This window comes from Taeniopygia guttata, chromosome 11 (genome assembly GCF_048771995.1).
Source record: "Taeniopygia guttata chromosome 11, bTaeGut7.mat, whole genome shotgun sequence".
NCBI classification, from domain to species: domain Eukaryota; kingdom Metazoa; phylum Chordata; class Aves; order Passeriformes; family Estrildidae; genus Taeniopygia; species Taeniopygia guttata.
In genome coordinates this window covers 4483993-4499436 of record NC_133036.1, presented here as the reverse complement: position 1 = coordinate 4499436, position 15444 = coordinate 4483993, and the positions used below count along the sequence as shown (strand labels likewise).

At 49.5% G+C, this 15444-nt stretch overlaps 1 protein-coding gene across 3 annotated transcripts in view; it reads right to left on the bottom strand.

Annotated features, from left to right (window-relative positions):
- Positions 1-2699: 2699 nt before the first annotated feature.
- The window catches only part of WDR59 (WD repeat domain 59), a 48930-nt gene continuing 36185 nt past the window's right edge, over positions 2700-15444 (bottom strand). For 2 of the 3 annotated variants that reach the window (XM_030282452.4, XM_030282453.4), the window contains 8 exons: positions 12760-12893; positions 11278-11359; positions 9319-9431; positions 8161-8308; positions 7996-8068; positions 6828-6954; positions 6257-6399; positions 2700-4385 (listed from right to left, as the gene is read on the bottom strand). In XM_030282452.4, coding sequence (XP_030138312.4) covers positions 4150-4385; positions 6257-6399; positions 6828-6954; positions 7996-8068; positions 8161-8308; positions 9319-9431; positions 11278-11359; positions 12760-12893 — 1056 coding nt within the window. In that variant the 3' untranslated portion in view covers positions 2700-4149. The remainder of the gene's footprint in view (positions 4386-6256; positions 6400-6827; positions 6955-7995; positions 8069-8160; positions 8309-9318; positions 9432-11277; positions 11360-12759; positions 12894-15444) is intronic. The other variant, XM_072934328.1, reaches the window with a different exon arrangement.

Genomic DNA, 15444 nt, shown 5'->3' with positions numbered 1-15444 from the left:
CCCTCTGTGCGGTGCTGGAGGAGATGGAGGGGACACCTGGCTGTGATCCCATCACCCAGTCCCCACTGGCTGCTCTTGCTTGTGCAGCCCAGCCCTACCATGGGTTTGGGGCCACAGGCTGCCAAGGGCCACCCTCTGTAATCACCACTCATGGCAGAGGCGGGTCCAGCCTTTGCCAGCCCACAAAGCTGCCGGGTGACCTGTGGGTCCCTGCTGCCATCCTCTCCCAAGCACACAGAGAGCTGTGGTCCTCAAATGTGCCACAGCAGGGCTCAGGGATATGAACCAAGCTCTTGTGAGCTGACATTTCATCTGCCCATGTTACCTCCTGGGCGCTGTGGTGGCGCTCTGTCCCCCCATGCAAGGCACAAGGGTGTCCCTGCAGTGGGTGAGCCAGTCCCCAGCTCTGCAGTGAGAATGGGGCAGCAGGGGGACCCTGCCACCTGCAGAGCAGGAATGCACTGAGCACGGGTGGCACTGGGAGAGGGACAGTACTGGGACCAAACTGTACAACAGACACCAGTTAACAGGATCAAACCGGCAGCAGAGGGTTGTGCCAATGCCTGTCCTTGCTGGTATTCTCCTCCCTGTCCATGCCAGCTCCAGGACAAGCAGGATCAGGAAGTGTAGTTGGTTTGCTGATCAGCCTGGCTGGAATGAGAGCAGCCAAGTGGCTTTTGCTCATCAGTTCCTAAACTGGTTTCCCCACCAGACGGACAGACAGACGCTGGGGCTGGCACACAGAAGACAGCAGGAATGTGCTGCTGGGCTTGGGGCAGGATTAGGCCCTGCAGTGCTGGAGGGGCTGATGCTGGGATAATGGAGCTGTGGCCGTCACGGAGGAGGAGGCCAATACAGACTCTGCTTGGTATTGCATGCATGGGAAAGGTTTTCCTCTCTGCTAAACACTGTTTGTTTCTCCGCCAAACTTGGTCGTCAGGGATTAAACTTCTTTCTGTGCACATGGAAAGCCTCAGTGGGGATAGGGAAGGCACACCACGCTTGTTACACCCTCAGTAGGAAAACAAATAGGATTTAAAATGTTGACAGTGGCATTTAGGGCACAGCGTGGGTTGTTGTGGGAGCCCTCTCCCGCTTCCAGCCCTGTCCTTGAGAAAGCTAATGGATACACAGGTAACAGCTCCTGGGATGCACTTGGCAGGCAGTTGAAGCAAGTTTTGGCAAGCAGCTGTTCAGGGTCAGACCTAAGGTCTTCCACCCTCGGCATCCTCCTCTGCACCAGCCTGGGAAGGGTGCCAAAGCAGGCGTGGGGTGCGTGGGCATTTCTGCAGAGCACCGCTGGCTGGGCTCTCTGGACAGAGGTGGCCTGAGATGGAGCTCCTCTCCTTGGCAGTGTCCAGTCACTCCTGGAGCCCTGGCAAACCCGTGGCACCGGGGGTGCCCTGAGGGAAGTGGTTTGACACCTCTCCTGCTGTGCGCAAAGAGCGCTCCTGCCTGGTGCAGAGCAGCTGGTTTAATCCAATGCCTCCTTGCTCCTGCTCCAGCAGGAACCATGGATGGGGCATCCTCTGCTCTGCAGCACGACTGGCCACTCTCCTGAGCACTGCATCAGCTGAAGGCTCTATCCAATTCACCTGGTTTCATCATGGCAGCATCCTCAGAGCCGGTCTGGCCTACGCTCACTGCCTGAGCAGTCCCTGCCTCCTCTCCCTTCTCTAAAGCTGAAATTCAGAGTGAGGTGTGGCCTCACTGGGTACCAAGACATTACAGAGAGCGGGTGGGTACGAGGACAGGCAGTCGGGGGTGGGCAGCACAGAGGAAGGGCTGCTGTGGGGCACCACCATGCTCCATTTCTGACCATTTATCGCTGCCCTGCACAGCAAAGGCAACAACGTTTCTCGCTTCGGGCAGGAATAAGCCGTTCGTGTTTCCTTGCAATAGTCACTTCCGCGCGGAGTGGGGCTGCTCCCAAAGCAGCCACCAGCCACGCTGCAGGGCGAGAGACAAGCTGGCAGCATCCGGGAAATTCCACCTATCTGTGCAGGGCTGCACAAACAGCCACGGCAAGGGCTTTTCCTCTGAAGTGCCGGCCGTGCTCCGCCTCAGGGGCACTCGCATACTACAGAGATGGACCGTAATGGACTGTAATAACACACTAAATACCACGATTTGTCGGTCCGTCACCTTTAAATAACAAATCTCCTTTCCCTTCCAAGCTACAGGAGCACTCAAGCATGGAAATGAAAATACTTGCAGGCTGAATGGCTGTCACGAAGGGAGGCGGGAGCCCTCTCCCTGCAGCTCCCGGCGAGGAGCGCTGTCCCCGCGGCGGCGGCGGCGCCGGCGGGACCCGCAGCGCCCGGGGGGAGACGCTGCCCGGGGCCGCCCCGGCCTGCAGCGAGCAGCGAGCAGCATGCAGCGAGCAGCCAGCAGCATGCAGCATGCAGCGAGCAGCTTGCAGCGAGCAGCTTGCAGCATGCAGCGAGCAGCGTGCAGCTTGCAGCGGCCCTGGCTGTGCCGGCAGCTCAGACACCGCTCGGCTGTGCTTTCCCAAGAGGAGCATCACAACCGCGGGCACTTCCCAGTCTGCTCCCAGCACATTGTCCCAGCCAGAACCCAGCAGCGGCTTAGCTCTTGTGGGGCTCTGCTACTACCGAGCCCTCTGCTTTGGGGTGCAGGGAGAGCTGCTGGGGGCCCCCACAGAGAGAACAACACCACATTCTATCAGAACAGCACTTAAAAAAATAATTTTAATGTTTTAATTGTTTAAGATACATCATCTGTTTATTCCACAGCAGGATCCCACTGCCTGAGCTAGCACAGGGGTTGAGAGCAGGCATGGCACATGGCACCACTCAGCAGGCAAGTGTGGGAGAAGGGATCAGAGCTGGTACAGGTGGGATAGCTCCAGCTGGCTCATCCCTGAGCACACATTTGCCCAAATTCAAAGCTCAGGCTGAAGCCGGCCCTGGAGAGGCACAGGCTGCACGTTCCAGGTGTGCACACACTGCACAGCAGCATCCCTGTGCTGGGAGTGCCTGGCAGGCACAGCCCCAAACAGACAGATCCATCAGTACATTCTCCAGTTGATGCTTCACAGTAAGGAAAGTCATAAACCTTTTGCCTCCATGGATTCCACCATTCTTCCAAACCCCCTTTTTCCCTAGAACCTGCCGCTTCCCTGTTCAAGAGCTTTGTCACTCCAGCAGCAGAAAATCTCAAATTAACCCTAATTTTCCCCATAGAGCTTGGAAACAACAGCCTAAAAGAGCTGTATTGAGTAAGTGTCCCGTGTGTGTTCTCAGTGAGGGAGCAAAGGCTTTCCAAAACACCACATCTTAAAGACAGTGTGGATCCCAAACTCAAAAGGCATATGCATTTCCCAGTGACCAGAAGTGTCACACCAAGACAGGGACAAGTTAAAGTGCATTTTATCACCTGGTCAGAGCAGGAGATGGAGACACCTTAAAGCCTAACAGTACTAAAACTGCTAGAAGCAACTAATTACAGGGACCTTTGGGTGCTTGTCTGGGCTTTTCACAGGTACTGACTAGTGAGCAGAAATTATTTGAGATGTAATCCTGAAAAATGCCATTTCCTTTTCTTGCTTTGTAGGGAAATCTAAACGATGTAAACAGCCATTCAAAATAAGGACCCTGCTGCTTCCACAGAAACTCTGAGCACAGTTCCATGGACTATTTCCTCTTCAAGCGCCACTTGCAACTCACCTTCAGAGCTTACTGCTGCTTGAGAATTATTTCTGCTTTAATTGTGTAAATCAATTGTTTTGCTCAGTTTGAACCCGTGTAAGGAGGCACCTAGAAAAGACTCTACATTGCTGAAGCGAGTTTGTGTCTGCCAGGTGGGCCCCTTCCAGGGGAGCTTTCAAAAACCTCTTCATCCCAAACTAACCAATATTCACACACCCTTCTGCAGGAGAGAGCAATTTTTCAGTTCTGACATCCATTGCCAGCAATGGACACAGGGAATTTGGTCAAATTGGTCTGAAAGCAACCTGGGAAGCGTAAGAGTAATGGAAGCACTTGTAAACATCACCACAGCACACTACCAGGACGTCCTGCTTCAGCTCCTTGTGGCGATCTCGTCCAGAGTGGAGCAGAGCTGACTCAACATGGCTTGGGAATGAAATATTCAGTCAGTTCCCGGGTGGCTCGCTGTCCTCGCTGCTCAGAAGGTGCTCTCGAGCAGGCAGTGGCACCCACAGCCTGTGGGACAGACCTCCTGGGTGCGAAACCACTCCATCATGTGGCTGGTGTGGCCTCCGTGCCCGCAGGTGAGGCAGAAGTTGGAGGAGCCCCGCACGGCCACGTGGCAGATGGCGCACTGGAAGGTGAAGCCCTTGCAGACGGCGCACTGGGTGCCGCGCACCTCGCTGCGGCAGTGGCTGCAGTACACGCCGAACTCTGCCGGAGGGAACACATGGAGAGCGGGACATCAGGGCTGGAACTGTGGATAAAGCAGCCCTGCGTACAGCCCCTCACACTGCCTCACAGCTCCAGCAGGATGGAGAGCGGATGGTGTTTAGAGATCTTGGTTTGTTCTCCACATGTGATCAAAGGAATGGACAACTGGAGCACTGAGGCACTGACTGGCCCACCAATTCCCCTGATGGCTACAGCTGTCTGCTGGAAATGTGAGCTGGATTTCAAGCTTTGGAGACACTGACTCATGAAAGCTTCCTGCTGGTCTCATCCACCTCTTACCACTATGAAGTGTCACTAAGCAAGAATAGTCTCCATTTCTCATCAGAGAGCCCACCTGATGCTCCTGTATCAGACTGTCAGCCATGGAGGAGCAAAGGCAGTGGGTTAAGTCACTTGTTTTCACTCCAGCTACTCCCCAGAGCTTGTCTTGGGTGACAAGGTGAGACTACTGCTGTTTCTCTGGCATCCTTCACCTGTTTTTCTCCCTCCCAGGTCAAGCACATCTGTTCCCAGAGGTCTGTGAAGAATACAATTTGGCAGCTGTCCTTAAGCTGGGCATCCACGCTGCTGAAAGTATTTTGGGAGGGAAGTTCTTTTGGCTGGCTAGCTCACCTAGTTAGAGATCTTGCAATTTTAACACAAGGACACTTCAGCCCAGGATCAGAGATGAAGACAGGGCATCTCAGAGGGAAAAAAGGACATTCATCAGCACAGAGCTGAGCACTGCTTGCATGGCAGTATGTGAATTTTCCAGCTTTCCTGGAGAGGTGTTACAGTCTACAAAGCCCTTGAACCACCATCTGAACGCCTCACCTCCACCCAGAATTGTGAAGTCAAATCCATTTACTGGCAGAGCTAACCTCTCTCAGAGAGTTTAGCCACATTTGCTGTGGCACTTCATTAACCAATTGACACTTTATCCATGTAGCAGAATGCTCTGCCTAAGCAGGAGTAAAACAGCTTGGATTTTGCCTTACTTGTAAGTTATCAATGATGGATTGAACAGGGAGGGCCCTGCTGTTCTTTGTGTTGAAGAATGCTGAAACCAGCTTGATCACACTACCCCAAATTAGACCCATCTCATGGACAGGTAAGGCAAATGCTTCCTCATCAAGGCTGACATCAACAGGGATGTGAAAACTCTGGCAGGGAAGGGAGAGGCAGATGTTTACAGAAGAAGAAACCAAAGAGCTGACAGCATCTTATTAAAAAAAGAAAGCATGTTCTGTTGAGCAGGCAAGACAACATTTTATCTAAAATTGTGTGACTGACAGTTAATCACTTCATACCATAAAGTAAAGACCAGTTCCATTTTTAAATGGTGAAAATTTTTAACACACCTTTAGATGTGTGTGAAGATCCTTACCTTGGGTGGGGACACCCCTCAAGGTCACTCCTCAAAGCTCAGTGAGAGAGATTTGTCCATGGTCATTGCTATGGATGGACATCAGTGTCTACCTGATAATTATTAAGCTAGCTTTTATATTATTTATTTAATAACCAGTGCACTGTATTTCTAGTTTTAATTTTCTATACTGTGTGGTAAATAATTCTGATTAAGGCCTTTTTAGTCTAATGATTATCATTATATTCATCAATTTAAATAAACTCTTCATATTTTATTCATATTAAATAATTGGTTTGCCATCATTAATCCTGTGGAACGATTTGTACCAAGGTTCAATTACACCTCTATAACCACTTTAATTGCTTGTGACTCACTTGGGTGGATCTCTCTGATAAACTTTGTCCATTCCATTCACAATATATGCTGCCCTGCAGATTGCACGTTCCTAAGCTCCCAGAGGCAGAACTGTGGCTCTGCCTGAGCAACTGGACCAGACACTCACCAATTCCCTTGTGGGGATCAGGAGGACACGAGACAAACTTCAGAACCTCAGCCCGCTTCTCTCGCAGGCCCCAGCGATACAGGATTTCTCCATAGCACTTCTTAAAGTCATCAAATTGCTGAGTGTTGGCAGGATCCAGCAACCTAGAGGAACAAACAGGCTTGTAACTGATTGACTCTCAGAGACTCTGGTTGCAATTCTCTTTCCTGCAATGGCTATGCAACCATCTCACACTGCTGGAAATGCAGGAGGGCACTTCCCACGGGTTGCTGAAACATTGCTGAATACAAACTGCTCTGGCCTTGATTTGTTCTACACTCCAGGGTGCACACTCTATGGGTGGACTGTCCTTTGGGGCCCCCACCATGGCCTCTTAGGGATGCATCATGTGTAAGCCCAGCCCAGCAGTGCTGATCTGCAGGATGAAGCTTCTTCAAGCAATTGTGTGAATGACAAGGTCTAGGGGCAGGTGTGGTACTGCACAGCACCAAGAGACCTGGCCATGGAGCTCCATGTGACTGAGACACAAATAAGGCATCTCTGAATACCCCCAAGGCATGTGATAACCTACCTTTTGTTTTTCTCATGCTGGTCCTTCTCCCTCTCCCGAGGATCAGGATAAGTTAGGTTTCCGTAGCGGAAGTCATCTGGAGAAGACTCACACCAAGGAGTGGAGGTCTGCTCTGTGTCTTTGTTTGCTGCAAACACCAAGAGGCTGTGAGTGCATTTCCCCCCTCACAACTGGACTCAGGAAGGGACATCAAAGTTCACAGGTTTGCAGCCCCGTGTTTCAGTCCTATCTCTGTCCTACCACTCTCTGCATTCCAACAAACACTGCCCCGCCTCCAAGAACTATGTGCCAGTCTCTACTTGCCAAGTGCTCCTATGACACTTTTGGTGAAAGGACTTAATGGGCATCACCATGCAGAGAAATCTGATGTGGAGGAATCCCTTTTGCCTTCTGCTTTAGACAAAAAGTAACCAGGCAATCAATCCCATGGAGTTTGCTTGGGAACATTTTCCTGGGCAGACTTGGGTTGCTCTTTCCTAGACAGGGAGGACTCTCATCACCAGGACTGCTGTTACGTAAAGGGGCCTCTGCATGCAAGGTACTGCCCTGGGGGCAGGGAGACGACTGCTAATAACTGCTACAAAAGATTATCCGCTCCCCTAACCCCCATCCTGTCCTCTTCCGTATGTCACATGTGCCTTGATATCACACTGAAAAGTTATAGCTGTGGTGCTAACAGGGCTGATGCTGCCCCAGGCCATGTATATCATTAGGAATCTGCCAAAAGTTTCAACTCTGACACCAGAGCCCCCTTTGTCACCTTTGTCAAAGTGAAAAGCCTCTGTGGATATTCATAGCACCAAGAACTCAGTCTTTCCAACTGCTGTGTTTCTTCCAGTGAGAGAAGAAAGCCTAGCACTGCTTTTCCCCCGAATGCTGTGGAATTAGCCAGCTGATGACATTTTGAGGCCATTTTTGATAGTTTTTGAATGAAGTATCTACTGAAGTCAGAAGGTGCAGGACTGCAGGAGCCTTGACACAGACACTGCAAGGCCTGCTCACTTCCAGCCATGGAGTCACACCATACTGGCCAAACCCAACAGAGCTGCTCTGGCAGAACACATCTGCAGTCACAGCTGGTACTAACTCCCTCTTTTCCCCACCACAGGAGCTATCTAAAACCTTGGCTGGAAGGGTGGGAGATTCCTTTATTTACCAAGTCTCATACCTATGCTCCAGCCTCCAGTGCCAATCCCAGGATCTGACATGCTGGAACAGGAGCCAGAGGAAGTAAAGCTGGGCTGTTGAGGGGGAAAGGAGAATAAATAATGTCATCTATATGAGAGACATTCAAAGATATCCAAGACAAATGGGAAAGAAATGGTGATCATACGTATCGGCTGTGGGAGGCCAGGTTGGAGGCACGCTGGGGAAAGGGGACACAAGAATTGGGGCACCCCTGGAGCCTGGACTGGGCTTCAAACACACTGCAGAGCATGGCCAGGGTCTGTACATCGTGGAGCTGTGAGTAATGAGCCAGTCTGGGAAATGAAAAAGACAGTGTCAGACAGTGTCAGCAGCAAAACCATTTAGACTCCAGGGCAGCTAATTTCAAGCCTGTTGCACACATAGGTTTGGGTGTCACGACTGCCCACAGGAGACATGTGCACTGAGGGACTGGATTGGCTTTTCTATCACACCTCTGAGAAGCCAAGTTCTCCTTCTGAAAATGTTCATGCCTTAACTGGTGGAACAAAGATGGGAGCTCTGGGAATTCAGCAGTACTTGGGCTCTGATGCAATGCTGGAGCCATTAGACTCACTCCCATCCACAACATCTTTTTCATAAAGCCCTCTGGGTGCAAGTGTCCTGCACCTGGATCACAAGGCAAATGGCTGCTGCAGGTTTTATAGAAGGCTAGGAAGTTCCCAGTTTGATCTGAAGGCTAAGAGTGATAAAGAGCAACCTGTGCTGTGCCCCCACTGCTGCCATGCAGCAGGAGAGAGCTTGGCCAAGCAACAGTATGGAAAGCACAGCACACAAATCCTGCACTTCCAGATAGCATGGATTAACAAGTAATATCAGTCACGAATTATGTAACTCCTGAGTAGATTCACTTGGAAAACATTTGTAGCTAACACTCAGCTTTGTGGCCACTGGAGCAACTTCCCAATAAAGGCAGATGACAACAGGGAATCTGAAGGTGAAAAAGAGCCTGCACAAACAGGCTTGTTTAGTGGGGAGCAGGAAACCCAAATCTCCAAGTCAAGCATTCTGGGCATGGAAAGCAGAGCTCCACCCGTGCCTGGCCTATTGCCCAATGCTGGCCAAGGAAGACCTGAGTGATAGGTGGAAGGTCAAGGGCCACCTCCTGTATGCCAGAAACACATTTGGAGTTTCCCTTTGTGATGCATCAGAGGCTTGAGATGGGAAAAATATCCATGCTGTGGCACTACCCCAAATATGAAATGACTCCTTACACATACATAGTTATGGAGGGCTCTGCTTCAGCAACCATTCCCCAAGCCCTCCCCAGCATTCAGACACGTACAAGGACTCCAGTAATTGACGTCCAAATGGATGTTGTGCCCAAGGTATCTCTAAATCTGGGTCAGACTTCGGTCCAAGACAGAGATCAGTGGCTACCATGGCCAGTGACCAAACCTGGCAGACAGGAAGAAAAAGTAGCAAAGCTACAATTAGGATTAACCACACTCCCAGGGCATAGGTGTGCACAAATTCACACACAGACAGACAGATAATAATGGAGCTTGAGCTTGTCTGTTTTGGTTTTGTTTTTTTTTCCCTGATAGCAGGGAACAGTTTCAGTCTCTGTGTCACAAATAATACAGAGAATAACACAAAACCAGGCTTTAACTGTCCCACTCACTTTGTGTTTGGGTTAAATGCAAAAGCAGAACAGTCTATAGTCTGTTAGTGCATTTTATATTCACAAGCATCAAAAGGGTTTAGATTTGATACAGTTCTTGGGTTCAGAGATGTCTGGTGGCAGAAAGGTTATTGGGAAATCATTATTTGCATGAGAAGTATCCTTTCATTAGTGGTATCACTAAGCGCTATTCTCCTAATGCAGCTTGGTACAGGACAGGACACTGTTTGCCTTTTCTATTTCAGAAGTTTAAGCACTTCACATGAAATTTCTCCTTCATTATCACCCTCTATTCTGAAAATTATTCCATCTTGTCAGTCTCTATACCACTGATCTAGGATTGTTTTTTTCTGCTGTGCCTTTAAAAACGGGACAGAATATTCCAGGGAAAAGGAAAGCTCTTAATTTAGCATGAAAAAAGGAGCAGGAAAGGAAAAAGAGCATGGTGCTAAAAAGACAGCAGAAATCAGAGAACTGACAATGTGGACAATAAAGAAAAAACACATGCACCAAGTACAAACAGCCAGAAAAAGTAATCCCAAAGCTGCTTCCCGTGAAACCAGAGAGAGGAACAGAAGAGAAACTGAAACAAGGACTGGGCTGCGTAAGAGAGTGCACAGAAAGCAAACAGGAAAGATTCCACTTCCTACACTGCTACAGAGCACATCAAACCTGTAACTTGCAATTCAAGCCTGCATTTCTGCTGTGAGCTGCACTGCAGGCTGGAGTTACACGGGACAGGGAAGACCAAGCAAGAAACAAGAGTTATCTCAGAGAAATCTTGCTGAAGTTACTCCACCCGAACTCTGGTCCAATGTGGACAAACCAGACTGCTAGAAGAACAGACAAGGGGGAACTAGACCTACTTTCTCTCTGCTGGTGTTGCAGAACCCACCAAGAATCAAGACAACAGCTTGAGTCAGCTTCTGCTTAGATCAGGTAAGCCTATGCATGTTGCCTATCCAGCTCTAGGAAGAGCCAAATGCTGAGGAGATGTGCACAGCTCCTGTGGCACTGCCAATTCCCATCTCTTTCAGGTGTTCCCATGTCCTGTCAAATGTTCTGCCTGTTGTAATGGACTAATCACAGAGAAAAGCATGGGCCACAACAGCCATTTTTCTCCTACTTTTAGATGAAGGCAAATAGCCACCCCTATTTTGGGGCCCCTGGGCCCAGGCTCATTTGGGAGAAGACAGCTGCACTTAGTACCCAGTGCCAGCAGAATGCCAAACAATGGGAACAAGAACATAAGTACGAAAAAAATTACGAATCAAAATGCTGACAGCAGCTAGGCAACTCTGTGCACAGTTACTCCATTTGATGACTCAAAAGCAGACTGCATTCCTCACTTTGCCTACAGGAATTCCCTGAAAAATGTGTTTCACTGAGTTTGGCAAAGGGCATAAAAGAATCTGTGTGCAGTGCTCAGAAGGAATCTCTCAATGCCCAGAGTCAGCAAGGTGGGGACCACCTTGGCGGCCGTTCCACAGGCCAGGTTCACCAGCCAGGGAGTCCCTGATGGAGCTGCTGAACCCCAGCGGTGTTTGGGTGTTGGTGACAGCACAAGCCATTGCAGGGTAGCACAGCATGCTAGGGAAAAGGTCAGATTCCACGGCATACCTGTACGAGATCCCTCCGCCCCACAGCCAAGGCTGAGGCAGCATTCTTCTGGCAAGTCTCCTGGATGTTATTCACATTCAGTCTGAAAAGAAAGGAGGTAACTCAGCTCTGACTGACACATTACCTACAAAGGTGGGGAAGAATGGGGGGAAGGGGGAACGTGGCTCTGGCAGCAGTGAGCAGCTCAGAACCTCCCAATCAATACGAGCCTCCTTTGCATAGCCAGGAACCCATCCCATCCTTCTCTGTTCTTAGGGATCACTGCCATTCTCCTCCCACTATTCATTTTTGCTAATACACCACGCATCGAGTCCAAGTCCATACTAGGTGGGATTGATTCTAAGCAACACCACTTCCAAGAGGATATCAGACCAAACTTCTGCTGGGGCATCATGAAGTCCAGAATCATTCCTGTCCCTAAAAGCTGGTGCCATTGGCTACATGGTCCTGTTCCCATTCAGCCCATCAGTCTGCTCTGGCTGACTCAGAGGGAGACAGGGGCACACTGGGAAGAACCAGGCTGGCTGGGAGATAACACACCCACTGTGTGAAGCTTTGACAGGCTGGCAAGGTGGGCTGAGGAAGCCCACGTGTGCTCTTCTGCCTGTCATCAAAAATCTTCCCAACACTTCAACTGCTGTAGATTTTTGCAGTACATGGAAAAGGGTCAGGCTGTTTACACAAGATGTCCCAAGAAGAAAGGTCCAACAGTTTCTTCAAAAGAATATTCTTTTTAATAAGAGGGTTTTTTTTTTTTTTTCTTCTCTTTCTTTCCACATAAAGGAAACCTGCTTCTTCCCTGAATGTCCATAGACTGGAAATTCCGTTAAGGACCAGCCAGTATTACCAAAGCTAAGAAAGAAAAAATTCAGGAACAGAGGTTTTGTAACCATATGATTTAGAAAGTCTGGAAAAAGGAAGCCCTTTGTTAAAAAAAATATCAAAAACCAACAAAAACATAAAAATGCCCATAAAAAGAACTCCATCCTTTCCAATACCACAGAACAACCTCCACAACAGACCTGACATATACAAACAAGACTCCAAGTGGGAACATACCAAATACTTCTGAAATGAAAAAGCTTTATGAGCTATTAATAGTTTTACAGAATGAAAATATGCATTTACTGAGACTTTTAAGCCTCTGCATTTAACATGAGATTTGAAAAAGAATTTCTACTGATAATTTCTCTCTTTAGCAGGTGAAAATCTGAACCTATAACATGTGCAGTGATGATGCTGATTCAAACTCTATTGACTACATGTCATCACAAATTTCTTCCCTCACACTTTTCAGATTTACAGGAGACAGGTCCCCTCTCACAGGCAGAGGGATACCAAAAAAAGCAGTGAGGCAAGAACAGAGGAAGAAGGTAGAGAAACATTCACGGATCCATGCTGACTGATGTCAGGATTAAAGCACAACAATGCCAAAGACAGCTACTTTCATAAGGGAAAGGATGACAACCCAAGTGTACTCACATGTAAAGCTCTCCCAGCAGCTTGTGGACTGGCAGCAAGCAGGAAATATCTTGGATAATAACTTTCCCAGCAGCTTTGATGGGTCGGTTGTTGGCATCTGTCCCCTCTCGTTTGCTTTTCCATCTCCTTGATTTCTACAGAACCAACGGCAAAGTGTTATTGGAGAAGAGGACAGTAGGCTGGTTGGGACAGGGAACAAAGCACTAGGGTCAGGAATAATGCAAGCAGCACCCAAACCTGCCTTTCAGAAGGCTCTGTGTTACCCTGGAAAACATCCATGACATGCCCAGGAGAACAAGCATCTCCATCTGTAGGAAGTGAAAAGCGGTCAAGGCAGCGAGCTCAAGGTCAAACTCACTCAAAAATATTTTGTGAGTTTCCCTGTGAAAGCCAATAATAGAATAAATCAGCATTGGGATGCCAATCAAACCTGGGCAAGTTTGGCAGGAGGACCGTTCAATTCTCATTCTCTGGGAACCCTTAGCAACCACTGCTGACTTCAGCCAGCGTCAGCACAGAGACCACAGAGACATGCTGGAGGCAGCTGCTGCTCGCCCTTTGCCTCAGGGCAAGCCCACCGCTCCAGACTGTCTCTAGGTCTGTCGTCTCAGGGTTGAGAGCGGCCCTGTTCAGTGCCAGCACAGGGCTCCCACCTCCTGCTTTATCAACAGCTTCAAACAAACAACTGCCAGATGATAAAGCAGAGTCCAAGTTTTCCTAGCAAGGATCCCTAGCTACCATGCTCATATCTACTTACAGCTGGCTCAGCACATAAGAGGGGGGAGAAGAAAGGAGAGGAACCAACAGAAGGGAACAGAAACAAGAAGCCAAGATTCCCAAATACTCCCTGTAACAGATACAGAGGCCATCGTAAAGCCAAGCCGCATAAAGCTACCTTGGCTGTATGAAACAGCATAGAGTATCTGTCTGGTATCCTGACCTCTTCCAGCTCCTTGCTCTAGGAGAGTGAGGAGGAGGGATGAGAGGATGTGTGGCAGCACGACAGGCAGAAGGCACTGGAGCTCTGTGAAGGAAGTGCTGGCTGCTACACAGGGCTCCAGTGCTTTGCAATGCTGCTCTCCTATGGCGCGCTCCCTCAGTGCCACACCGAGCCCACCGACCCACACGGAAGCACCCGGACATGCTGAGTTAGGGAAGCTCTCCTGGGACACTCATGCTGGGGCTTCCCACACACCTCATCAAAGCAGAACAGCCCCTCTCTCAAGGGGCCAGCAAGGCAGCCCTGTGCTGATGGCTCTCCAAGGCAGACACAGCTTACACAAGCTCACACTGGTGCTCCTAAAGAGCAGACTGGGATACAGGAAAGGCAGGACTTGGCTCTGCAAGCAAGATCACCTTTACTGTGGGTGTGAGGCCAGCTCTGGGATGGCTGAGTGCCAAATGGCTTTTGACCATGACCATGCAATCCTGTGAGAACCTGGCAGGCTTATCAGACACAAAATGTCCTTAAAAAACTACTCATGACCTTAAGAAATGCCACTGCCTGCCTGGCCCAAGGTTAGGCCAGTGTGCTGAGGAGATCTTGCCATGCTGAGCATACTACTAACACATGCCACAAGAAACAAAAAGGATGAGCTCCTGAAGCTTCTCTGAACACTGCACAGCTGCGGATCAGAGGCTTCAGCTTGACAGTAAGTGAAGAAGGCATTTCAGCCTCAAAGGAGGCAAAGGTGGGTTTTTCCAGGGATGCACATGTTACATAGCATCACCATTGCCCGGATCTTCCACCACCCTGAGTAAAGAAGAGCAGAGCTTGCATGGTGCCCAACATTCAGAGGGGTGAAACACTGGCAGAAACAGGGCTGTCAGCATCCAGTGCTCTGAAAAAGCTGACTGACTAGTTCTCTGCCACATCTATTCAAATCCTAATTCATCCAAGAGGAATCTGCCTGCAGTACTTATCTGTCTCCTGAAGCTGAAAAGCACTATGCAGTGGAAGATGGCTAGAATGGAGTCAGGTGGGAGACCCACCTCTCTTCAGTCCATCAGTTCCTAATCAAGGCACAGTCTGGATCAGCTCTGCTTCTCTCGACGCTGGGCAGCTAATCCTGTTTTGATAATACCTAAAAGTTTAGCTGCCAATTCCATGCTGAAGGATGTGAGCTGGTTCCCAAGTAACCTTACAACAACCTAACAAAAAGGTTCCCAGGTGGCACCTGTACCTCATTCTTTCTCAGGACAGCAAATGCTGTCTCTCAGGTGTGGTGAGGAGCTGCTGATGCTACCAAAATCAGTATATGAGTGAAGCTTGGGAGCCCCCGCATAATGACATGCCAGGAGGAAAGAGCTCAGGCACTGTCCTGGAAGGGCTACCAGGCTTCTCACAGCAAAAGCTGTTATTTGTGATGTGTCTGAGTGGGTGTTTGAGCCCAGGCTTGCAGACACAGAACCACGGTTCTGCAGGGCTATCAACAAGAGCTTCTAGAGCCTGGTAGATAATTTAGAGAGCAACCTGCCACCTTCTGGCCGTCTGTAAGCCAGCTGTCCCCAGGACTCAGTCGATGGAGAGCTCCCTCTGCCCAGTCTTTGGGAACAGATTCAACCTGCTCCTGCCCCCTGCAGGAGCAGACTGAAGAAGCCTCCCAACAGGCATTTCAAGACTACAAACATGGACAATACATATAATTTTCCACAGGCAATTGGGTCTTTTTTTTTTCGGAGGAG